The sequence below is a fragment of the Pavona decussata genome, unplaced genomic scaffold (assembly GCF_977016875.1).
Source record: "Pavona decussata unplaced genomic scaffold, jaPavDecu1.1 SCAFFOLD_83, whole genome shotgun sequence".
Lineage (NCBI taxonomy): Eukaryota > Metazoa > Cnidaria > Anthozoa > Scleractinia > Agariciidae > Pavona > Pavona decussata.
The window spans coordinates 843,343-870,154 of NW_028145501.1; the positions used below are offsets into that span (position 1 = coordinate 843,343).

Sequence of the window (26,812 nt, forward strand, 5' to 3'; positions counted from 1 at the left end):
AATTTGAGTTAGTGGAGGAAATCGTAAAGTGTGATCATTGAAATGAAAGCTACTGAGCAGTACTTTTCTGCAGTGCTCTTTATTTTGCTGTACAAGGTGGTGGCAGCTTTTAGTTTGTGGATGCAATCCTAATATGTGATCATTTAAATGAAAGGTACTGAGCAGTAATTTCTTGTAGTGCTGTTAATTGCACTGTGAAAAGTTGGTGTAACATTTTATCATCCGGTGCAATCATTGAAAAGAAAGCTACCAAGTTGAATTTTGATGTGGTGTTTATTGTGTTGTGTAGGGTGGTTCTTATTTTATAGTCTGTGGATGAAATCCTAAAGTGTGACTATTCAAATGAAAGCTACGAAACAGTACTTTGTTGAGGTGCTTTTTATTTTGCTGTATAAGGTGGTTCCCACTATTTTGTCTGTGGATGAAATCCTAAAGTGTTGAAATGTAAGTTACTTAGCGCTAATTTCCAGGGAGACTGTTTACCAAGCTAGACAAGGTCATTCACACTTTTGTGTATGTTGATGAAATCCTAAGGTGTTATCATTTAAATGAAAGCTACTAAGTAGTAGTTTTTGGTCTAGGTCCAGGTCCTCGAGTATAAATAAAGCTATGTTATGTTATGTTATGTTATGTTATGTTATGTTATGTTGACCAGTAGTGCTGTTAATTACACCGTGGGAAGTAACGTCTGAGTTTGTGGATTTTATCATCCAGTGCAACCACTGAAAGGAAAGCCACCAAGTTGAATTTTGATGTGTTGTTGTTCATTGTGTTGTGAAGGGTGGTTCTTATTTTTCTTTATTTTTATGTGGATGAAATCCTAAAGTGTGACCATTTAAATGAAAGGTACATAGCAGTATTTTCCTGTGGTGCTGTTTGTTATGCTGTGTTTCAAATGAAAGCTACTTAGCAGTACTTTCCTGAGGCGCTATTTGTTAGGTTGTGATTCGTATGGAAGTTACTGAGCAGTACTTTCCTGTGGTGCTGTTTGTTACGCTGTGTTTCAAATGAAAGCTACTGAGCAGTACTTTCCTGTGGTGCTGTTTGTTATGCTGTGATTTGTATGAAAGCTACTGAGCAGTACTTTCCTCTGCTTCTGTTTGTTATGCTGTGTTTCAAATGAAAGCTGCATGTACTTAGCAGTACTTTCTTGTGGTGCTGTTTAATATGGTACAAAGGTGGTGCTCACTTTTGAGTCCATGGATGTGAATCCATTCATTTGGTAATGTGACTTTGACATAAAATGACACAGAAAAAAGCTTAAACAGTACAGGGAATTGTACAAGTAGACCTCTGTACATTAATTACATTAACTATTACTAAGAATTAACTTGTACATGTATGCTACCTTTAATTAGTACCACATACATGCGACCCAGATCCTCTTTATTCCACTGGGGACATAAGCTAGCCTCAACAGCCTCGTCTGCCTGAAATTGCTGTTAATGTATTTCTTGATAATGCCTGCATCAAAAATAAACAAAACAGTTTTAAACAAGTTAACAATACAACAGATCTAAGGGCATTAATGACTGATAGAGACTATAGGGTTGACTAACCCTGGGTTGGGGTAATACCCACAGGGTTAAGTACATTGTATACTATCCCCTACCACTGGGCAGTGTAAACATGTACCCTCTAGTTTGTCTATAACTACACCTGGGTAGGTATTACAGCTGTACCTCTCTCACCTTTTGTTTAGTGTGAACTCCCACTCTCACTCCCCCTCCCCTAGTAATGTGCCAACCCAGGGGTTAAGAGCACACATGTACCGACCCTGGAATTAGTGACCCATACACGTACATAAGTGTAAACTGATCTAAAGTTAAGTGTACCCTAAACCAGTGCTTATACAGTGTTCTTACAAGGATTTTGCCTTGGGGGGGTCCCAGGGCCCTTCTGCCTGACGAATGAACTTAAAGGGGAAGTATCATGGGATTTTTGGTATCTTTTGATGAAAAAAGACCTTCAATCAGCGGCCAAATAATTCTAGAATGGCGAGAGGAAAGATCAGCTCAATTCTTGAAAGGAACAACTCATGATCTGTTCTAGGGCATTTTGGAAACAAAAATGAGAGAACTTGGAAAACATTTAAGCCTAACATTTTTCAAGTTTCAATCCACACTGGCCTATTCTGTCTCTGGCCAGAGGCACTAATTAACAGTTTTATTGCACTGAGGTGATAATTTGTAAGAATCTTGACAATTAATTCTTTGTTTCTGCTGACGGACAAACATTTTTGGGTTTTGAAATGACAGCAAATTTGCGTGATACTTCCCCTTAAGGGGGTCAAAGTTTATCGTGATTCATCATGATTGCTGTTTCTGAAAACCAAGCAAAAAACCATGAAGTATGAATAACATGAGTCCATAATCCACATCTGAATTGTATTGAAGGAGCTTGGTTTGACCTCTGTGAAACTAACAGAGATTAAACTGTTTGAAGACTTTTAAATGGTATTTTTGATGCATTGTTTTTATTTAATCGAAAGATTTTCCAGAATTATCTACTGGTATTTGGAATTTACATTGAAGGAATATTTTTCCAGTCAATTAAATTGATTTTGTTGTGATTTCGTACCAATATGGCTACAAGGAAAAGCTCAGCAAACTCAAACACACTGTTAAACAAGAAAAACAAAATTTTCCTGGCAGGGGCAAGGGCAGCTTCCCCCTCTGCCCCCCCCCCCCCTCCCCCCTCCTGCTTTATACAGCCCTGAATGGGTTAAGCTATGACCTCAAGTTTCCTCTTCACATTGAATTATTCAATCTGTCAGTTATAGCATAATTTCTTCGCTGTGAACGCTCCAATTTCTACTGTTTAAACTGTCAAGTACTACTTAGAAGTTATTCTTTCTATTTACCACTTCAAAAAGGTTTGTTTTCTTTCTAAAAATGGCACACAGGTGAATTAGGGTCTTAAATCCATGCATGTGGCCACCATTTTGATAGAAAGCCTTTTCTTTCTGGGCCCCAGATCATGGCTACACTGTATGTGACATCACACAGGTATGGATGAGTCGGTCCCCTCCCAGGCCTCATGATATACGCACCAATAATGGATTCTGATTGGGCAGTTTTTGTTGAAGACAATCAAAAAAATAAATCCCTTCTTGGAGAGAGCAGAGTTTCATACAGGTTTAATAAATATATTAATATGCACATTTGTGACTACGATGAAGGAAAAAAAAAATGACGAAAAAAATTACCCGACCGAAAACTTGACCCCGTCTGCCCTCAGGGCATCCCGCTGAAAAAGTCTGTAATTTACTGATCATTTATATCCGATTATTTTAGTGACTTTTTTCAGTGGGGGAGACGGAGTATTTTAGGTTAAAAAATGGAGCGTTCAGGTGGAGCATTTAAGAGGGGAAACGAAAGCATAATGAACAAAAGCCAATTTTTGTTCGATTACCAAACCCAATCGATAAAGCCATCGATTAAGTTCGATTAAAGAACGTTCCATTACGTACACCGGGCGTGTGCCGAGCCACTAATCGTCTAAAATTGAAGTAAATGTCCCTTCGTCTCGCAAGCCTTAGTTTAATACACACTTATTAAAGAAACAATTAACCACATGACAGTTCAAAGCAGTAAGCTTACCCGTTCGCCTTGCCTGTACTGTGAAGCTCCGCTGCAGACAGTGATTTGCAGTTCTGCAGACCGCGTTCTCCTAGCTTTCAGCTCTTTAACCAGCACTGAAAGGCAAACTAGGTGTTTTCAGTTTATCTATATATGCAAAAGTACAAAAATATTCCTAACAGAGGGAACATAAAAGCGAAGTTGTAAAGTTTACTGACCTACTTTCTGTCACACGTTCAGCCCTTCTTGCCGCAAGATGGCCGAACTGACAAGTTCCCAGCTTACAAAGATTCATTGGTAATGACACGTAACTCGCGCGTTGATCGCGCGAGGGGCAAAACCGCGAATGTTGCTCCGGAAGTAAAAGGCTTTTGTCCAATCAAATAAATTGGTTAACTAGTGAAATTACTAAATCCACATCAAGCTGTAACCGTGTCTTCGTAATGTTTAAATCCTGTTGCTCTAATCATGTCATGAGGACACATCTTTACTGAAACATCGTTTATCTCGCACATGTGTGTCAGTGAAGTTGACATGTACTGATAGTTTATGACAAACATCTTGGATGTTGGATACATAATGTGTGACAATCCGGCAAGGAAGTCACTTGGTGGGTAGAGATAGCATGACGAGAGAGACTTTGACCTGCAAAATGGAAAACGCTAGCAAAACAATCAATTTTCAATAAGTAGGTAAATTATGATAATCCAGGCCTGTGAGTGTAATCCTGAGATCGAGAAAGACCGGTTTAAGGTGAAATTGCCTGAGCAAAAGTCATCATCACAGTTGAGTCAATTGTGGATCGTCAGTAGTTGGTATAAATGTGTCTGGTTATTGACCTGATTGGTCAACAAAGTCAAGATGTTATTGGTATTCAGACAATCTTATAACAAATCATTTAACTCCTTCAAAGAGTGTCTCCCTCATTTGCTATTTTTTGAGACAAATTAATATAGATAACGATATACAGACCAGACCTCACCAGACCTTATTAATTATAAATGCCGAACAATTTTGACTCGATGACTCATTAGAGCGTTTAACAATCAGTTTTCTTAGTAACTTCTTATTTCTCATTTAATTAGCATTATGCTGAAGTGTGCACGTTACAAGAATCTAGGAGCCAAAACTGTCCCAAACTGCCTTATAAAATACAAATTCTCCCAACATCTAAAATGAAGATTGCTCTGACACCTCATGAGAAAATATAAATCTGGATATCGGGGCTCAGTGTTACTACTAACACCAATCATATGTCTTTCATTTTAATTTCGTTATCTTTGCTCTTTGCTCGCGCTGAACGCAAAAAATAATCCCCAGAAACAAAATACAATACTTTTATCCCCGGGGAGAAACTCCCATATAAAAGTGACGGGGTGATCGTCGGAAATTTTGAAAACAACCCCTAAAAGGTACCAGAATTCTGTTTTGTGGGCGTAGTCTGAACAATTTTTTCCCCCAAGACTGGGTACCAAATCAGCTGACTGATATGTTTCAGCTCAATACCCTAAAAGGTACCACCATAACTCTAACGGAAGTCATTTTAGATTTTAGCACCATTAGGGGTACCAAATCACGAATTTCAACCCTTAAAAGGCCTAAAAAATAGGACGGTCACCACCGTCACATTTATATGGGTGCCCCCGCCCCCTCCCCCGGGTTTTTGTTTACTCGCGGTGCTCGCTAAGAATCCCAAATAAATTTAGGTAGTAATGCAGCAGTCATTTTCGACGATATGTTGAAGGGGAAGTATTACGTGGGTTTCATTTCAATTCAGAATCCAAAAAGGTTTTTGAATGCATAAACAGAAACCTAAAAATAACGGGTGTTTTTTGTTTATTTACCATCACCTTTACATGAGTGACTAAGTAATTTACAATTACGAGCCCTTCAACAAATATTTTAAACAGAACAGAAACTCTTTAAAAATCCTAACTGGAAGGGAGACTTACAAGATGGCTATTTGCAAGGCGTGACCGAGGAGTTGAACAGGGTACTACCCCGAAACAAATCTGAGTTAGTGGTCAGAGAGGGGACGGACCCTGGGACCTTCAGATTACGAGGCCGCGCCCGAATTAACAGCTACCAGTGTTCAATCACAATAGTCGGCAACGAAACGAGCGTTAAACAGAAAAATGTTTAAGCAAAAAGATAAAGAAACCCCTAAAAAAAGGCAACCGCATTGCAAATAATCAGCTATATACGCTGGTTTTGTACATATCTATGGATAGACTTTTAACATTCTAAACGATTTTAAATTCACTAAACCATTTGGTAAATTTTTCTGTATTTGTGCACCCCTAAATTTCAACGTTTATTTACCATAAATTTTCGTTCATAATAAACTAATTTTTGAACGGCAGTGGTAATGAATCATTAAAATAAGACTACAAAAAAAGTGCTAACTAGGTTTTCAACTCACATATTAAAGTGCCCCTAACTGCCCTAAATTTGTCTTTGCATTATGACAAAATGTGAACGACTTGAATTGGAGATGATTAAAACAAAAATTAAGAAAATACATAAAATCCTCACACTGCTGCGGACGTTTAAAGTCGCGATGTTCTCCTTCACTACCGCGCTGTGAGAGGTCTGGGTCCTAACAAATTGATGACTTCAGCCAAGAACCAGGTTTTTTCTTCGTTGGGAATCATTTTTCCACTCAAAAACTCCACGTTTCTCCTGTTTTAATACTCATTTTGAGTGAGAAATGTCACTAAGTAGTTAAAATTCTGAGTGTTCAATCGATTCAGAGGCTTTAGATTATATTCCTGACTACGAATATTGGCCTGCTATCTTCTCTGTATCTGGAGATTGTTTTGATTCTTACTCCTCCTTAGTCCTTTGAGCCCCCAGTGGGGCATTGGGCCGTTTTGATTCTTACTAGGTCCCCTGCTTATCCTCCGTTTTACCGAGCTTATGATCAGCTGGTTGAATGCACATTGTAATCATGTTCCTAAACAAATTCCCTGAATGGGCGAATGTTTGGTCTGCAAAGGATTCACCTTTTGTTTTCAGGACTTTAAAGTATAGCTTCTAGTAACGTTAGGTTTAAGGAGTCCAATAAACCCGGGTAATAAACATAGGAACCTTCCCTTGTAACGATTTAAAAACAAGTAGAAGAATCTCAAAATCAATTCGGAATCTGACAGGTCAGTCAGTGCAATTTTACCAGGAAAGGAATTACATGGTCAAACTATGGGATAATACATATCAACCTAGCAGAAGTATTGAGCATTTTCTGTAACCGGTCGTATTGATACCGAGGGCTATCACATAGGAGATAATTACAATAGACGAGATGTGACGGGACGAAGGCGTGAATAAGAGTCTTAGCTGATTCCTCAGAAACTATGAAGAAACTTTCTTAACAGTGTGACCAGTATATAGGCCACAGAACGCTTTACGACAAACTTTGCGAACATAAGCATTGATTGACATCTGATTGTCGAACCTTGTGTCAATATTACGGACGCTCTCCACAGGTTTTATAAACCGAGATACCAAAAGCAATATTGACTCGATGGTAACCTTGGATAACTGTTGATGGAAGCCAATTATAAGAAATACAATCTTCGTGTCATTTTTCAATAGCTGATGAGGGATCATCCAGACACGCGCGGACCTCTGCAATACATTTTTCTATCATTTGATAATTATCTGAGAGTTTGAGGGCGGATTAAGGTGGCCGAACACAGTTTGCGCCGGCGCGCGCTTTACAGATTCTGTTAGGGATGCTATTAAGCGCGCGCTAGAGTTGTGGTAAGCAAATACTATCGATCCCTCGATTTTATACCAAATGGATCACAAAGATGAGTTTTGCTCTTAAAATAACTCAGTTTCTCGTTTGTGAATCCTTCTTCATTTATCACCGAACAAAGAAAGTGACTTTACGAAGAGCTAAGCCTTTTGCACGTTTTTCATCTCGGCTGAGAAAACGAGGGCGGATTAAGGTGGCCGAACACAGTTTGCGCCGGCGCGCGCTTTACAGATTCTGTTAGGGATGCTATTAAGCGCGCGCTAGAGTTGTGGTAAGCAAATACTATCGATCCCTCGATTTTATACCAAATGGATCACAAAGATGAGTTTTGCTCTTAAAATAACTCAGTTTCTCGTTTGTGAATCCTTCTTCATTTATCACCGAACAAAGAAAGTGACTTTACGAAGAGCTAAGCCTTTTGCACGTTTTTCATCTCGGCTGAGAAAACCTAATTAAAAGCCACGCATGCGCATTTGACCAAAAAATTGTGACTGGTTGTTTTAATGGCAATGAAGTGTTTTCGAAGGAACCGCTAGTTAGAATTTCGTGAAATTTGACAAAACAGTAGTTTTCTAAAAGCATGACTCGCCTACAAACAAAAACCAAAATCTAACAGAGGGTAACTTCAAAAAACATTAAAGTGTAAAACCAACATTTACAGGAGATCTCTCTTTTACAATTACAAGAAAACAGCGTCACTATGTCAGTATTTTGTGGTTGTTCGGGAAAAAATGCAAAAAATCTAACGAGTGATTTTCTAAAAAATCAAGGAAAACCATTATTTGTGGACGGTTAATAGCTTGCTGCGTTGCCATGAAAACGGGACCTTGCTCAACAAGAAGTATCAAAATTTATTTCTTCTTAGGTAATCTTGCACCATGCTAATTTCGGGTACTCAGAAGTACGTAGTTTTTGAAATAATGTTTACTAACACCTGTATACTGGAAAACTGTGTTCGGCCACCTTAAATAATTAAGTAAGTGATTCTTAATTCACACAAAGTCAGTTGTTAATCCCACTGACACCCTTTTCATGGCGAGCAAGTGGTCGGAGTCACAATGTTCACGTTCCCATGTAAGCCCGTCCCGAAATCATTCCACCTCAAATAATTGCCGACGCCATTAGAGCAATTTTTCGACAACTGCAAAATTTCCGAGCTCGACAACACTTTGTTCCACATGCTCACGCCATACATTTCACCTTTGAAGCTCTGATACTGATGGAATCCACCTCCATAAGTATCTTGATCCTGACCAAGGATCGCAATTCCGTTACTTTTGATCACGTGACCTGTCTCGAAGTCTTCACCATTGACCACTACTGCGCCATCGATGTAGAAGTTCCAGGAGCCGGCGGTGTTCTCCCACGTTGCGCAGATGTGGCGCCAATAGTCATTGTTGACTGCTCTGTTTATTTGCCTGAGAGATTCAGAAATAAAAGTGATCACTATATAATGATGAAATATGGAACTTTAAAGGAGAATTCGGACACGAACTGATTTTAAAGAACTGTCAGGAAAGTTTACAAGCGTGAAAATATAAATATATAAATGTAAATTATTATTAACAAGATGCCCCCAATGGCATTTACACGGAATGCTTAATGTAGCCCCATTTATTCCCCATTGTATGCTTCGCAGATTTTTAAAAACTATCCTCCGTTCGCAATTGAAATAGTTGAATGGTTTTATTCAGAGAGACTGCGTGATATTTTATCGTTGTGTTACTGGGAATTGTACCGGAAATTACTCTGCGATAACGTCATGACCCCGCTGAACTGGTCTGGCTTCCTTCGCATTGAAATATTCGATCTGTTTGTGAAAGCGTAGTTTCTTCGCTGTGAACTCTCCCAATTTTCACCGTTTAAACTGTCGAGTACTACTTAGAAGTTATTATTTCGATTTACCGCTTGAAAAAGATTTGTTTTCTTTCTGAAAACGGCAGATCAGAGTCTTAAATTCATACATGTGGCCGCCATTGAACGAAAACAACCTTTCAAATGATGATTTGCTTTGACGTCACACAGGCAGAGATGAGTGGGTCCCCTTCCTAAACTACTGATTTAAATTACCTATTTCTTAATCCTTTAGTCTCATTTTTTCATGACACCTAACATCAAACTTGTATTTTCTTGGCACTGTTTTTAACTGAACGTGCGAGTTACTATAGAGACATGTACGTTGCGACTCTAATCTCGTACCCAGATCTCCCAGGCGACATTCCCGAACCGACTGAGATCTGGGTACGAGATTAGTGCGACTCTTGATAAAGAGGGCAGTATTTGTGCTAACTAGGAAGAGACCATATGCCTAAAACAAATTTATGTCAGATTATGATTAACTCAAAATAATTTTATTTCTGTCGAAAAATAGGTGAATCACAACTTTTCAGTTCCTGCTCAGAAATTGTTTTACGAGACAGTGAGGTCTACGTCGGGTGGATCAGGGTGGAACGATCAACCCTCAAGGTGACGTCATAGCTATAAATAGGTCAGTAGAGCAAAAAAAAGTAACGTCATTGTAGGAATTAATAGATCTGGAAGGCTTGTCCAAACTTGTCTAGTATGATATGGTACATGCGAACCCACATAATCAGCCGTTGTTTACTTTATAGGTACTAATATAATTGACCTTATTTCCTCGCAGTTGGTAAAAATATAGGTTGAAAGCGAGCTACAAAGGCTTCGCCGATGTTTTAGAAACTCCATACGAACCACTCAAGCCAATCATACCGTAAATTGGAATGTGTTTTTGTGGCGTTCAGAGACTCAAGATTTTGCGTAATCTCTTTTCTCACGGTCCCTTAGCCACTAGTTATGCTCTACTGACCTATTTGTTCCACCCTGATCCACCCGACGTAGAACCCTCATTCCGTATACTACTCGAGACGACCAGTTTTGGCACCACCTTGAAACGTTTTGTTTGTTTTTTCTTTTTCTTTTCTTTTTTTTTTTTTGTGTGGCTCACTTGACTATCTGTTTATCCGGTTTCGTTTTATTTTGTTTTTGAAAGGGGAGACGCAATTAGTAGGTTTTGTTAAATACCTATATATGCCGTTAACATAAAACTTCAAGCTTGAGTAGTCGATCATCAAAATTTCGTTGTCTTTATTGGGAACTGAGTAACTAAACAGCGTTCCGTCGGACGATTTATCACCAACTTTTATCCACAGGCAGAGAGTAAAAGCGGTCAACGAGGAAACAGAACTCAGCAGATCAATTCTGATGTAGTCACGGACTGTTTTTGAGGGAAAAGAAAGCTGGAAATTTGAATTATCAGAACCTGAAAAAGAAACCACAGTTTTAAAGGTTAGAACAAAAGATCAAATGTAATTATAATTATGTCCGCTGCACGAGTCTGCAATTTCTGGAGTCTGCTGGTAAAATCGGTTGTACAATACAACATGGCAGTAGTTGAACAGACAAGCTGAATGAAACACAGGCAGCCAGGCAGGCAGAAAACGGATGGAGGTAGAGCGACAAATTTGATATACCAACATACTGACTGAAATGAAGACAGTTTGGCAGACGTATGAACTGTAAGACCGAATAGGTCCAAAGGGTCGTGGCACAAAGAATAAAAACTAACCTTTTGGCGGGCAACTTTTACCGGAAGTTTTATCCTAAACATAAGGAAAAAACTACATTAACCATTATCAGTAAAAAAGCCGGTAAAAATATAAAGCAATTACTAAGTTAAGAGTCAACTGCTTAGCTTCGTGCCTTAAAATGGTAGAAAGTAGTATTTTTCTAAATCAACATCAAGCTGTATGAACATACCGTGTCTTCGTAATGTTTAAATCCTGTTGCTCTAATCATGTCGTGCGGACAGTTCTCCCCTGTTGCATCGTTTATCTCGCACATGCGTGTCAGTGAAGTTGACATGTACTGATAGTTGTATGACAAACATCTTGGATGATCGATACATAATGCGTGACAATCTGGCAAGGAAGTCACTTGGTGGGTGGAGATCAAATGACCAGAGAGTCTTTGACCTACAAAAAGGAAAACGTGAACAAATCAATCTTCTATAAGTAAGTAAATTATGATGATCCAGATGAGTGAGTAGTTCTCTGAAGGACTGTTTGAGATGAGATTGGCTGACTTTTCAACAACCTGAGCAAAAGTCATCATCAGAGTTGAGTCAATTGTGGATCGTCAGTAGATGGTATAAATGTCTCTGGTTATTGACCTGATTGGTCAACGACGTCCAGATGTTAATTGGAAGTCAGAAAATCTTCTAACAAATCAATCATCTTCTCAGTTCGATGAGTCTCTTCCTCAATCGCTATCTTCTGATGCAAATTAATAGAGATACCGATATATTCTGTCGTCTTCTTCACTTCTAGACCATTATCCTCTCAAAAAAAGAGCATTTTTTGATTTTTATTGAACGATTTTAGCTGAACCAATAAGAACGAGCCTCTATTTTTCCTAATTTAATCTACAAAAATTAAGCCTCAAAAACCATTGTTGATATTTAGGTTCAGTACTAAGTTGTCCGGAGTCATATTCGTGACACTGTCGTCTTCGTTAAACCAGGATTTCCGAACTTTGCCGAAGATGCCCGAAGATGTCTTGATGATTTCCAAACTACGTAATCCGAAGATTATCTAAAGCAAACTTTATCTAAGGCTTACATTTCATTCTGGTTGGTTATATTTGAAGCTATTAATTTGCGAGTAAGGTGTTGTGCGTATGGCGTCTTGAGAAATTGAAATGTATGCGTGGCAACGGCAGGTGCACCAGACGAAGTCTCTTATTTGTTACCAGAAAGGCTTCATTTTTACCTTCAGTGGCAACAAACGACGATGGTTTTGAACAAGATGCTTGTTTACTGCTTGCCGTCGCTAGGGTCACAACGATCAAGATGAAGATTGCTCCAATGCGACCCATTGAACAGAATCTTTTCACTAGAAGAGCAAGCCAAAAGGAGAGATTAAAAAACATCACATTTTCATATCCAACTGTGAAACGAATTATTAACTGCATGCAACCCAGACTTTCGCAAATAAAAGGCAAATTGTATAATAAATTTGAGGGCCACAGTTTGAATTTACAACGCATGATGATTAAAAATATTCTGCCAACAATTACCATGAGAAATGTGTGAGTAGAATATACATCTTTACATTGGGTGTACTTATCTTTCCTCTCTCAATGACAATTTAATTTGTAAGAGGGATGGCAGTACAGTGAATTAACGACGTCAAGAGGAGTCATGTAAAAAAAGGACATGTGCTCAATATATTTTACTGCATATTTTTTCCTTAATTTACAATGTAATCAGTGCGACCCATTGGCAAAGACCTAATTTCACTACATGCCACTTTCGTGTTTTTCACCATGTTTTTGGGATCCCGAAATTTTCAGATATAGCCGGGAAAAAATAGAACATAGTTTGCTGGTCTTTAGCTTATAACGAGAAAGTTTTGAGTGGTTTCTTGTCGTGAAATGTCGTTGTTGTAAAGGCGAAAACTTCATGTGAAACTAATAAAATTATTTTTGATATTATAGGCTTGGACGAAGCTACAACCTCCTTTATCTAGCCGTTACGCGTTTCTCGCGCGCCCAATTTTCCCCTCTCCCTTCCCCTTTCTAGCGCCTGCCACGCAGGCTATTACAACCAATGATACATCTACTCCCGATATTCGCTATAATGTCTATATATTTAAAGGGGGTAATCACTTACCACTCAACAGCAACTGATTCGATGTAGTGAGGTATGATATACAAGTAGTTAAATTGCTTCTTGGCTTGTTCAGCACCTTAAAGTTATCTCCAATTTGCCTGACACTTAAATCCCACCAGAAGTTATTAATTATAAATGCCAAACAATTTCCACTCATAAGAACGTTTACATTACAGTCCGTCTGTTTATCAACTTTTTATTTCTAATTTAAATGTCTTTATTCTGCCGGCTGATTTTTAGTATGCACGTTACAAGAATCTAGGAGCCAGAGCTGTCCCAAACTGCCTCGTAAAAGACAAATTCTCCCAATATCTAAAATAAAGATTGCTCTGACACCTAATGAGAAAATCTGAAAATGTATATTGGGGCTGGTACCCCGGGGGCGGGGGGAGGGGTATTCCCTTATATGGGCTATATAGGTATGTGCGGCGCCAAAGGGTATGGTCATAAATTGGGTATACAGTCGCTAGGGTCACAACGACCAAGATGAAGATTGCTCCAATGCGACCCATTGAACAGAATCTTTTCACTTCAAGAGAAAGAGAGAAAAGGAGAGATTAAAAAACATCACATTTTCACATCCAACTGTGAAACGAATTATTCACTGTATGCAACCCAGACTTTCGCAAATAAAAGGCAAATTGTATTATAAATTTAGAGGGCCACAGTTTGAATTTACAACGTACTGGTTTGAAACAGGAAGCAACTTGGAAGTTTAAAAGAGTCCATGTTTTTTACGAAAGGCCAAACTAAGTTTCAACAGTTCAACTTCTGTTGAATGTGTTACTGATGGACATAAATGCAACATGTCCACAACGAGTTGTTCAGCTACAGTTCCACTTAAACTGCTGTGATGTACCACGATGACTTTGTTTAACTTTGGATTTTATTTCACAGTAATAATTTCCGCGCATTATTTTGTTTATATTTACGTCAGTGGATCGTGAAATTGAAACCTTCAAAATTTTAACGTAGCTGTTGCTTGCATTCAATGACATGAGCCAAAATTGATAATTTTTGTTTTCACAGCTATTTCTGTTGTCCGTAATATCTGTTTTTGTATTGGATACTCTGTGCTTTTTTAATTTATTGCACGATAAATCCTACTGCGTGAGAGGATAGGAGACCTCAAGCGTTCCCCATGCTATCCAATTCCTGTCACCCAAACGTTTTTGTATGTTTGACAGATATAAAATATATTAACGATCTGGGCGTCTCCCGTATGGATTGGGATTCACAAAACACACACTTTGACCAACTGATTATCTGGAAGCCGAAGGGTGTGTTCCAGAAAGGTATGTTGACGAGGTGAAAATTTCACCTACTTATTTTTCAGTTGGCTCGGTTTCCTTTGTTCTTTTCGGTTGAATATATTCAATAGCCCCTGTCAATTACCAACTGTCTGAAAAGCTGGGTGCGGCTTTGGTTGTAAAAGGGGAGGGCGGGGCTGAAAACAATAGCTGAGGCGAGGGGATTATGACGAGAGGGGGGGGGAAATATATATTCCCCCCCTTGCCATATACATTTCAACGAGTTCTTAATCGTTTATGTAATATGTCAAAAACGAGGGCGAGTGCTTTATCACGGGTTCCAAATACCGAGAAACAGATGAAAGCACGAGGCCGCAGGCCGAGTGCTTTCATCTGTTTCGAGGTATTTGGAACCCGTGATAAAGCACGAAGCCCGAGTTTTTGACATGTCTTCTCAAATGAAACAATAAGAAATTAATCTCATTAAAATGCAAATGTTTGATCTCAGATGAAAAACATGTTTCATCTCAGATGAAAACCTGGTGGTGTTTCATCTGGTGTTTCATTGGGGTATCAAGATTCATCCACCTGACCGAAATGGAGGTCATTTATTGGCTTTTGACTGCATGAATAATTAATGAGTTTGAGAATATTAAAGAAAAAACGAACAACATAACTTTTTCTCATACTACTACTACTACTACTACTACTACTACTACTACTACTACTACTAATTCAATAACAGGCGCAACAACAAACTCAAACTTATCTTCTTGTCGACTACTAGTTGGAAGGGAGGTTCTTTCATCGGTGACCACTCATTCCATACTCGTACTGTCCCATTGGTAGCTTTCTTTACATTTGCAGGAATACGACCACTAATCCGTTCATCAAAGACAGTGTAAGAAGTTTTCGGTTAAAAAGACTCCATCTTAACAATCGCTCATCGTTGTTTCCACACGGAACGATAGCCGACTGCACACTATTTCCAAAATTTAACAGCAGCCGCTCAACCACGTGTAGTTTCCTGAATGCAGTGATTATGCAAGAGTGACAAACATGTTTACCACGCATACCAGCAGACAAAAGCAATTGTTTATACAAATTGTTGTGTGAATAATCCAAAGTTCAGAAAACAGTTGAGAAAAACGTCTTTACGGCCGAAATCTCACTGCCTACTACTGCCATTATAAAATGTTATGTATTAGACTTCCACCTGGTATAAAATAAGCATTTAATTTTTTGAGGTCCTTGTTTCTATTAGGAAACCTCACCAACCGAAAAAATAGGCATGTTATTGACCTGTCCCTCGGGGATATGTGATATATTCCCCTCGTGGCGTGCCCTCGGGCTACGCCCTTGGACACGCCACGAGGGGAATATATCACATGTATATCCCCTCGTTCCAGGCCAATAACCCTTACTTATCGTGCGCAAAGGGACCTTAAAGCTCCTAAATATTTTACCTTTTAAGCTCATATAGCGACCAACATGTAATTTATCCTTAAAATATCGTTACCGCTATGAAAATAAAGGAAGCGGCCGCCAAAGGTAATACGTCTTGTGTGATGATTAAAAATATTCTGCCAACAATTACCATGAGAAATGTGTGAGTAGAATATACATCTTTACATTGGGTGTACTTACCTTTCCCCTCTCAATGGCAATTTAATTTGTAAGAGGGATGGCAGTACAGTGACAGGGTCGTAACATGGTATATCCGGGACCCATTGATCCCTATTTTCTTGCCGTAATTTTGATCCCTGAGCCCCATTTTCCCCAAAATGTTGATCCCTGAACCCTGATGAAAAAATTGATCCCATCCATTTTTTACACAATTTCAACTCAGAAAACTTGGTTTATGTCCATATATAAAATAAAGAACACGTTCAAATGGGCTGATGAGAAAAACACTAACTCTAAGTCTTAGTTGAAGTTGTAAGTTCTATCATAGCTTTAAAAATATAGATGAGTTGACCTCTGTGCATTATGGTTAATCCATACCTTAAAAGTAGGCCACTTCCCTTTACGTATCACACGTCTTGAAAGATCTTGCTGCGGAAACTTGACCTTTTTATATGTAACGTTCATCAAGAGTATTTACTAAGGTTTATTATTAGCGTTGCTCATGATCATACGAGCAAGGCAGGTTTTTAAGCCAATCAGAAGAAAGCATAAGAATCGAAATTCGAATAAATCAGTATAATTTTAGCCAAACAGGTTGGTCCCCAGTGGAATTAACAGCACTGTAAGGAACTTCTGAACGAAGGTCTTCCTCTAGCTTTCCAATTCCTGTACCGTACGAATATCTACTTGCTCGGATAAATTGTCCAGTTAATAAATGTCCAGTCTCTTGCAACCAAATATTTCACGTGGGCCGTTGAATCTACAGGCAGCGGTCATACCTTTTGACATTGAGATCTTTTTTCTCCTTCTGGCTGACAGGCGTTAGTGGTCTACAGTAATGTACTATCGAAAAAGTGTAATCGTTTGTCTCACGATGTAGTCACTTAATGATGTAGATCTCGACGTTTCAACTGCGTACTGCGAGTGTTTATCAGGAATTGCAACACTTTGAACTTATATGACTCCAAGCTCGGTTCTGGTTGATCGGTTCTTAACTGCTGGGATTGGTGCATTTTGTTTGAGCTGTTGCCTCACTGGTCCGTTGTCTTACGGATCTCCTACTGCTGTGTTTCTTGGTTAAGGGCAACCAACTTTTGGAATTTCTTTTCCGCCATCCCTGTTGATGTTGTTGGGGTTTAGATCAATTACCAATAGCAAGCCACCTGCTTTACATAAAGTAGAAAAATGAAATGGCGCAGGCCACAGGTTCTACAGCTCAACAGCTTTTCTGTATCAAGCCCGCCATTGGCTTTTCCTGATTTAATAACTAGATTGCCAAAGGACATATCTGGTTGTAGGTCTTCCAGACCTACTCCTTCCAGCTTCAAATCTAATGGGCTCTGAAAAAGTTGTCCACCTGACCTTGCTCCCCTGGCCTCATCACCACTTGACTCCGATGAATCATCTGATTCAACTGACCCCTGGAGCAATGCAACTAGGCGTTGTTCTTCATGGTGGCTCAAACAGAAGTTGTTTCCATCTTTTATATCTCAACTTTCTCGATGATACACTCCGGTGAATTTCTGTCGTCCTGCTGCCCAGTCTTGTATACAAGGGGATCTTCATCTGACTGTTCCAGCCATCTCAAACTCATGCAATCTTCCAGGAATGCATCACCGTTATGGTGGAGATCTTCTGAAAGAAATGCAAGGAAGAAAGGAATAATATACCTCTTGTAGTTGTGCTTAAGAACAACTACATCGCCTTTTGAAAAGATAATCTCGTATTCCTCGACGGCGTCATGAGCTGTAGATTGTCCTTCACTCCCTTGAACCTCTTTCAGTAGATCGATTTCTCCATGTGCCGACACATTCCTTCTGAACAAACTCAGGGCAAGTGGAAGTGTACCAGGTCTTTCTTTGGTCTTCCCTCTTGTTCTTTGTTGTCGTACACCCCGTCCAAATTCCTTCGCAAAGCCCTGCAATGCCTTCCTTTGTCTCTCCTTTTCTTCCGCGCTCTTTTCTTCGTCCACATCCTCGTTACCCTTGCCGTGGGACTTTCGAATCTATTCCGGTGCCTTTAGACCCAGCTTTCTCTGTCTATAATGGCTTTGAGGACCGGTATAAAAGATGAACGAGGATTGGTATAGCCTCTCTATAGATTCTAAAATGCAGCTGGGCCTCCGCGATGTGTAGTCGTTCATGTCGGGGGTTGGGCGAGCGGGTGTTCTCATTCCACTAAAAAATTGCTCCAAATCTAAGGTGGTGAAGGAAGAAAACAAAAGCCCTTCTTTTAAGTGGTCAAAGTCATCAAGAATCTTCCTTACTTTCTTGAACGACTTCAGAAGCATCGAAAAGGAATCTCTGCAAGGTTTCGTGAGTGCCAGATCTGGGCCCTGGGAGCATCGCTTCCCTGTGCGAAAGTAAGCTGCTCGTTCTATAGTGTTCATTGTGGTGGCAAGGTCTTTCAGTGTCGCAATTCCTTCGTCCAGTGTCGGCCCTGCTCCCTGGTAGGCAAAATCTTCATCTAGTTGGATAAGGTCTATAAAGGCTGAGAGCTGCCTGCCAAATTGCTTGTAAACACTCATACTCGACACCAAACGCAGGGCCTTGTTGCAAGTTCACGTCGCAAACGAAGATGTTCTTGAAATGACGTGATGTGTAATGGAGAGTTGAAGCAAGGTGAGTAACCATCTCGAAAACCTTCTGATTCACCCAATGTTACTGTCACTTTGTTATCAGCGAAATAATTAAGAGCGTGGTCAGATGCATCGGAGAATACTACTGAGCTTTTTGGAGGTTTTCGTCATACCTAGTATTAAGGATGGTGCTTTCTCAAAGACATCAATGACTCGGACCTGGGACTGGTTGAGTTGCGGTATGCATCGGATGCCCTTGTTGTGGAGACTGACGTAAATTCCATCAAGACCCTGGTATATGCATAACGGTTGTTTTCCGCCGCCAAAGGCATAGTAATTCTCCGCTCTCATCTTGAATCGTTTGCGCGATCGATCTGTACCAAAGTCGCAAAACTTGTAAATGGATTTATTGCAAGACAATCCAAACAAAGTAGTGTTAGCAGTCATTTGCTCTCTGTCACCATTTGGTTCACACGTTAATGAAATAATCTTGCCAATGTTTAAATTCTACGCTCTTGACCAAAGCTGGATGTCGTAAATCTTAACTCTCGCTGTCCTGATACTGCCTTCTTCATCTCCAATTTCGTCACCATTATCCGACTCAATCTGTAGCAACGCTCTACTCTTCTTTAAAATTGTCAACAACTTTAAAGCTTGTCTCTGCGCCAGAGTTCACAACGATCACGTAGTTGTCCCTGATAGCCAAGCCAGTTGGAATGGAAATTCCAACATCTGGACCTGCAATCGGAATGATGAACACCGGGTTGTGCACATTCGCCATGTACACCGTTGATTTTGCTTTATCTGTAATGATCAGGATGCTGTGTTTTGAAGAAAATGCAACTGCAGTGGGAAATTTTAAGATGCTCTTAGCTGGGTTTTGCCGCCAAAATCTGTCCTGTTCTGGAACAAGGGTGCAAACTAATGGGTCATCTGGCAAAACATTTAACAGGTTCTCTTTAAAAAGGCCTACAGCAGTCGCCATGTTCATTTGATCTTTGTTGCGTATACAGCTGCGGGGAAGTGACTGTGATTTTGGCTTAGAAATAGCCTCGTTGGAATCCTCCCTGGCGGAACGCAGGAGCTTCAGATTAAATAGATAGTTTCCATGTAGAACCCAATAGTTGAAGAGCCCACTCCTTACTAGCTTGAGAACGTGCGGAGGGTCTGGAACAGGAACTCTGGTGTCTTCATTTGCGATACTAGACATATGGCTTCTCTGGGAGGCTTCTGAGTCAGACAACCATGACAACTCTTGTAATCGATAACACTCCAACTTGCCAACCTGACAACGAGCGCACTTGCGTTCCATCGGCTTTATACTTGTATGCCCAACTTGTTCACATTCGTCGCACACAATTCCTTCTTCTTTACATTCTTCACAGGAAACCACACATTGAGTCCCATTTAAAAGACAATGTTTGCATGTCTGCACAACCTTACGGCTGTCGTTATCATAGTGCCCAATCCGTGGTGCTCCTCCTCCTATCAGTAAATCAAGTAAATTCCGCTTTTAATGAATCAGTTTGTCTATTGTCCTGTATTGTTATGCTTGAAGACTTGCCAGGAGTAAGTACAAAGTCAAACCAGTCAAAGATGTACTTACGTACCTTTCTCTGTCCCGCGACTTCTTTTTCTCCTTTTTTATTCTTACCCATTTCTCGCAAAAAAAGATATGCCAGGATATGTACACAGCGCGTTGAGAAGAGCCCAGAGAGCCGTAGGCAGAGTTGCGTAACAAGGCGAGGAAAGTGCGCTCAACAATTGAATAAATTAAGAATACGATACCATGTTTTTGTCAAACAACTCGCATGACAGGAATTGCCCCCAGCCGGAAGCAAGAATAGGAAATGTACGTCGGCCAGGAAATTCTATGGACAGAAACCTTATTACGCGGAAAAATATTGTGATAAGAGATTTTTTTTACCGTGTGTTCATGGTGTGACAATTCTGATCCCTGATTCGAGCTCTAAAGCCTTGTGATCCCTGATCCCATTCTTCTGAGCCCTGAGCCCTTTCCTCTGAGCCCTGATCCCAGTCATATTTTGGGCTTTGAGCCCTGAGCCCATATACCATGTTACGACCCTGACAGTGAGTTAACGACGTCAAGAGGAGTCATGTCAAAAAGGACATGTGCTCGATATATTTTACTGCAATTTATTCCTTAATTTATAATGCGACCCATTGGCAAAGACCTAATTTCACTACATGCCACTTTCGTGTTTTTCACGATGTTTTCGGGATCACGAAATTTTCAGATATAGCCGGGGAAAAATAGAACATAGTTTGCTGGTCTTTAGCTTATAACGAGAAAATTTTGAGCGGTTTCTTGTCGTGAAATGTCGTTGTTGTAAAGGCGAAAACTTCATGTGAAACTAATAAAATTATTTTTGATATTATAGGCTTGGACGAAGCTACAACCTCCTTTATCTAGCCGTTACAACCAATGATACATCTACTCCCGATATTCGCTATAATGTCTATATATTTAAAGGGGGTAATCACTTACCACTCAACAGCAACTGATTCGATGTAGTGAGGTATGGTATACACGTTAATTAAATTGCTTCTTGGCTTGTTCAGCACCTTAAAGTTATCTCTAATATGCCCGACACTTAAATCCCACCAGAAGTTATTAATTATAAATGCCAAACAATTTCCACTCATAAGAACGTTTACATTACAGTCCGTCTGTTTATCAACTTTTAATTTCTAATTTAAATGTCTTTATTCTGCCGGCTGAAGTATGCACGTTACAAGAATCTAGGAGCCAGAACTGTCCCAAACTGCCTCGTAAAATACAAATTCTCCCAATATCTAAAATGAAGATTGCTTTGACACCTAATGAGAAAATCTGAAAATGTATATTGGGGCTGGTACCCCGGGAGGGGGGGAGGGGTATTCCCTTATATGGGCTATATAGGTATGTGCGGCGCCAAAGGGTATGGTCATAAATTGGGTTTCGATTTTAGCTATTTTACCGCCATTTTGGTAATAAATAGGGTATCAATTTTTGCACTCTAGTCTTGAATTCGTTTTTTTTTTTTTTAAAAGCTACTTCTTCGTCATGATGTTTACAGCAACTGTGTACGTGCCACGGCTTGTCTTGCGCTCCAGTCACGCGCTGGACTCCAGGGGTTTTTGAACGGAAGTTGACCAGACACTATCAGGTCATAAATAGGATATCAAATTTTTGGTCAGGTCATAAATAGGGTAGGGAAAATCGCAGATTTTGGTCATAAATAGGGTAAGGGTTTTGGGAAGCGGGCCGCACACCCCTATCCATTTTTTTGGGAGTACCCCCCCACCCCCCCACCCCGGGGGCTGGTACTACGAACACGAATTTCTATGAACTTAATTTCGTTATCTTTACGCTTTGTTCAAGCTGATTACTAAGATTAAACCCCAGAAACAAAATGTAATCTCTTCATACTCGCAGTGCACGCTACAATTACAAATAAATGTAGGTAGTAATGTAGCATTTTCTTCGACGATGAGTAAAACGAGAAGTGTTACGCGAGTTTCATTTCAATTTTAAAATCCGAAAAGGTTTTCCATAACTATATTAACAGAAACAATGGCCTGGTTTTGTTATTAATTTTCACTTCAGTGTACTAAAATTGTAATTATTGTCTCTGGCCGTGGAAACTAAAAACTGAGCCGAAATGGAATTCAACTTTGAAAAAACAACCGACCACTGGTTGGTTTTACAACGTATTTGGAAATTCCTTTTATTACTTTTCTTGTCTTTCTTACAATGTTGTAATAAGTTATCAGTTCAGTTCAGTGTATTAAAACTGCAATGTATGTCTCTGGAGAGATGGATGGACTCAAACGGAATGGATTTCAACTTATAATTAAAAAACCTTAATTTTTTTCGTGCTCTCCGATTTTCGTCTAAGACAGACCACGAGTTGTTCCTTTCGTGCAATTTCACGGTCTTGCAATTACATTTGTATTGTAACGTTGGCATATTCTCTAAATTAAAATCTCTTTTTCATAATTGATGATAATTTGCAAAAATTGTGCTCTGTCACAGAATCGTTAAGTGATTTTTTGTTTATATTTTTTCCTTTTGCTTTTGTATTTCCTTAATTTATTCTTTTTCCTTAATTTTATTCGTTATATCCATTTTGTTAGGTATCACTCTGCCTTGCGTGTTATGTAGTGTGGGTGTACTGTGAGTGTTTCCGAAATTCTAATTTAAATTATTTTTATGTAAATCTAATTTCTACTTCTCCAAATCTGTTAGTTATTTTAGGAAGCCTGCACCTTTCATTTATTCAAGTACTATTTCATGTCAGTGTATTCTTTTTAACGTAAAATTAAATGCTCTTTCTTTCTAATATTTATTTTCTCGAAGATATTAGCTATTTAAAGCTACTCTATAAATTCGAGGATAAATAAAGTATATGTATGTATGTATGTATGTATGTAAGGCTGATCGGAAAGCTAAAATAATTTTATTGCCCAATATTTCGGTTCAGACAATACTAACCTTCTTCAGGGGCGGCAAAAAGCTAAGTAAAAATTGGAAATAAACGGTTACAATATTTAAAGACGATACAAATGAAAAGTTGAGATGTGATTGGTTGATAAATAAAGAAAGCTGAAACGTGTACAGGAGACAGATTAAGTTTCATCGCGTCTGTTCATTCCATGGGGTTCAAGAGGCTTGCCCTTGGCAATTAGAAATGCTTCCCTAGCTTTCCGAATACCGTCTCTGTTGGAGTTAATGAGTTCTATGGAATGAACAGACGCGATGAAACTTAATCTGTCTACTGTACACGTTTCAGCTTTCTTTATTTATCAACCAATCACATCTCAACTTTTCATTTGTATCGTCTTTAAATATTGTAACCGTTTATTTCCAATTTTTACTTAGCTTTTTGCCGCCCCTAAAGAAGGTTAGTATTGTCTAACCGAAATATTGGGCAATAAAATTATTTTAGCTGTCCGATCAGCCTTGCATTTAATTTTATGTTTTATTCAACATTGCTGATCCTGATCTACACAAAGATCCGGCTACACTTTGCTGCTGTTTGTACAAGTGGTCCCTGTACTATTCAAGAGTTACCTTATTCTTTTTAAGCCAAAAGTAAATAAAGTGTTGTTTTTCTTGTGTTGGTCGCTCGCTGAGGAAAAAATATAATCTCAATGCATGACAGTTCAGCGAAGGCCTTGTTAATCGGGCGATAACAGTTGCCGATGTTTACTCGTATGCTACTCGTATGTAACTCGTATATATTCGTATGTATCCGGACGAGTATGGACGCATTTAAACGGCGGTATTTTAAACGCGTTGTGAACGCTCTATGTAATACGTGTTTGAAGAACGTTTTGAACATGTTTGTAACACGTTTGAAACGTATAAAAAACGCGTTCATAACTGGTTTCAAACGCCTTAAAAACGAGTTTGAAACGCGCTTAAAACGCGTAAGAAACGCATTTGAAACACGTTTTGAATGCGTTACAAACGCGCGTGTGTAACGCCTTTTGAACGTAAAAAACACGTCTGAAACGCGTTCAAAAACCTCAAAACGTGTTTGATACAGGCTTTGAACGCCTTACAAACGCGTGCGTGTAACGAGTTTTGTTCGCGTCCAAAACGCGTTTGAAGCGTAAAATCGCGCTTGAAACGCGTTTAAAACGCGTTCGAAACGTGTTCAAAACGCGTTTGAAAAGAGTTTGAAACGCGTAAAAAAAAGGTTTCAAACGCGTTCAAAACGCGTACAAAACGGGTACAAAACGCATTTGTAACACGTTTGAAACGCGATCAAAACGCCTAAAAACGCGTTTTCAACGCGTTCAAAAAGCGTTCAAAACGCGTAGAAAACGCGTTTGTAACACGTTTGAAACGCGATCAAAACGCCTAAAAACGCGTTTTCAACGCGTTCAAAAAGCGTTCAAAACGCGTAGAAAACGCGTTTGAAACGCGTGTAAAACGCATTCAAAATGCGTTTGAAACGCGTTTAAAACACGTGCAAAACACGTTTGTAACGCGTTTGAAAATTGGATATAACGAATGGAGCGGTTTTCAATTGAGAGTCGAAAGTAATATCGCATTTGCTTTGGGTTGCTTTACTAGACTCTTTGATTGGTTGGCAAAGTTCGCGCCATTTTCTCAACCAATGGGAAGCCAAACCAAAACCAATCGTGCTTGGTCGCACGCGTTTTCCCGCGCTTGTCGCAGGTTACATGTATTTGCTTCGAGTTCTGATTGGCTGATTGTGATTATACATCTGTTGTGATTAGCCACAGAAATTCTAGAATGGTGAGCGGAAAGATCAGCTCAATTCTTGAAAGGAACAACTTGTGATCTGTTCTAGTGCATTTTGGAAACAAAAATGCGAGAACAAGAAAAACATTAGCCTAACATTTTTCAAGTTTCAATCCACACCGGCCTATTCTGTCTCTGGCCAGAAGCACTAATCAACAATTTTATTGCACTGAGGTGATAATTTGTAAGAATCTTGACAATTAATTCTTTGTTTCTGCTGACTTGCGTGATACTTCCCCTTTAAGAGGGTCAAAGTTAATCGTGATTCAAAGTTAATCGTGATTGTTGTTTCTGAAAACCAAGCAAAGGACCATGAAGTACATATAACATGAGCCCACAATCCACATCTGAAATTGTATTGAAAGAGCTAGATTTGACTTATATGTGAAACTAACCGAGATTAAACTGTTTGAAGACTTTTAAATGATATTTTTTTTGATGCATTGTTTTTAATTTAATCGAAAGATTTTCCAGAATTATTTATTTGGAATTTATATTGAAGGAATATTCTTCTGATAAAAAACGATTTAGAGAAACATTTCAACAAGAATATTAACGATAGTAAAACAGCATGACGTTTCGACGACTTCATATCATCATTGTCAACTGAGTAAAATGGACATAACGGAAAGGCATATTTATAGGTATTGAAAGTGAGAAAATAAATTAGCATGAAAGCATTCAGGTAAAGAGTTTCGCGCGAATGGAATCCGCTTGCGTGTTCAGTTACTCATTTCAGTTTTACTCATTTTGACAATTTTCTTGTTGAAAGGAATATTCTTTCAGTCAATTATCAATTTTGTTGTGATTTCATACCAATATGGCTACAAGGAATAGCTCAGCAAACTCAAACACAATGTTAGACAAGAAAAACAAAATTTTTCTGGCAGGGGCAGCTGCCCCCTCTGCCCTGGGTTAAGCTATGACCTCTAGTTTCCTCTTCACATTGAATTATTCAATCTGTCAGTTATAGCATAATTTCTTTGCTGCGAACTCTCCAATTTCCACCATTTTAACTGTCAAGTACACTACAATAGAAGTTAGTCTTTCTATATACTGCTGCACAAAGGTTTGTTTTCTTTCTAAAAATGGCATATTAGAGTCTTAAATTCTTTTATGTGCCCACCATTTTGATAGAAAGCCTTTTCTTTCTAGGTTCCAGATCATGGCTACACTGTATGTGACATCACACAGGTAGGGATGAGTCAGTCCCCTCCCTGGCCTCATGATATATGCACCAACAATGATTCTGATTGGGAGGTTTTTGTTGAAGATAATAAAAAAATGAAATCCCTTCTTGAAGAGAGCAGAGTTTCATCCAGGTTTAATAAATTAATTAATATGCACATTTGTGACTACGATGAAGAAAAAAAAAATGAAAAAAATTACCCGACCGAAAACTTGACCCCGTATGCCCTCAGGGCATCCCGCTTAAAAGGTCTCTGTTTAATGATCATTTATATCCGAGCATTTTCGTGACTTTGTTCAGTGTGAGCGAGACGAAGCATTTTAGTTTAAAAATGGAGCATTCAGGTGGAGCATTTTAGTGAGGAAACGAAAGCATATTGTCCAAAAGCAAATTTTTATTCGATTACCAAACCCAATCGAAGTCAAGCCATGGACTCCATTTGATTAAGTTCGATTAAAGAACGTTCCATTACGTACGCAGCCCCTAAAATTGAAGTAAATGTCCCTTCGTCTTGCGAGCCTTAGTTTTATACATACTTATTACGGAAACAATTAACCACATGACAGTTCAAAGCAGAAAGGTTAAGCTTACCCGTTAGCCTTGCCTAAGTGTCTGGCCGGTGCTGCAAACCGCGTTCTCCTAGCTTTCAGCTCTCTAATCAGCACTGAAAGGCAAACTAGGTGTTTTCAGTTTATCTATATATGCAAAAGTACAAAAACATTCCCAACAGAGGGAACCTAAAAGCGCAGTTGTAAAGTTTACTGACCTACCTTCTGTCACATGTTCAACGCTTCCTGCCGCAAGATGGCCGAACACACAAGTTCCAAGCTTACAAAGATTCATGGGTAATGAAACGTAA

The 26,812-nt window shown here is 39.2% G+C and overlaps 1 protein-coding gene and 1 long non-coding RNA gene across 4 annotated transcripts; both read right to left on the minus strand.

Moving 5' to 3' along the window:
* Positions 1 to 26,767, minus strand: LOC146475729 (uncharacterized). Of its 2 annotated transcripts, none has more exons than XR_014865814.1 (3): positions 26,720 to 26,767; positions 3,603 to 3,697; positions 1 to 1,464 (listed from the first exon to the last, which is right to left on the minus strand). It is a non-coding gene; the product is annotated as an uncharacterized LOC146475729 (long non-coding RNA). The 2 variants fall into 2 exon arrangements; XR_014865815.1 differs by lacking the exon at positions 26,720 to 26,767 and adding an exon at positions 3,800 to 4,009.
* Positions 7,560 to 14,500, minus strand: LOC146475730 (serum amyloid P-component-like). 2 transcript variants are annotated; one of them, XM_085115435.1, is made up of 6 exons: positions 13,031 to 14,500; positions 12,129 to 12,251; positions 11,119 to 11,333; positions 10,928 to 10,961; positions 10,384 to 10,621; positions 7,560 to 8,759 (listed from the first exon to the last, which is right to left on the minus strand). In XM_085115435.1, exons 1-6 carry the CDS (start codon positions 13,185 to 13,187, stop codon positions 8,372 to 8,374), a joined length of 1,155 nt encoding a protein of 384 aa, XP_084971561.1. In that variant the 5' UTR covers positions 13,188 to 14,500; the 3' UTR covers positions 7,560 to 8,371. The 2 variants fall into 2 exon arrangements, with proteins under 2 accessions (XP_084971561.1, XP_084971560.1); XM_085115434.1 differs by having other exon boundaries at positions 12,129 to 13,169.
* Positions 26,768 to 26,812: the final 45 nt, after the last annotated feature.

What these genes read in the sequence shown, in the direction of transcription:
- LOC146475730 (XM_085115434.1), bottom strand. Translation starts at nt 12,438, where the DNA reads ATGGTAATTGTTGGCAGAATATTTTTAATCATCATGCGTTGTAAATTC. An exon ending in GTCGTTTGTTGCCACTGAAG is followed by an intron (nt 11,334 to 12,128) that starts GTAAAAATGAAG and finishes TCCTTTTTGTAG; the next exon opens with GTCAAAGACTCTCTGGTCAT. An exon ending in TATGTTAACGGCATATATAG is followed by an intron (nt 8,760 to 10,383) that starts GTATTTAACAAA and finishes TGAATCTCTCAG; the next exon opens with GCAAATAAACAGAGCAGTCA.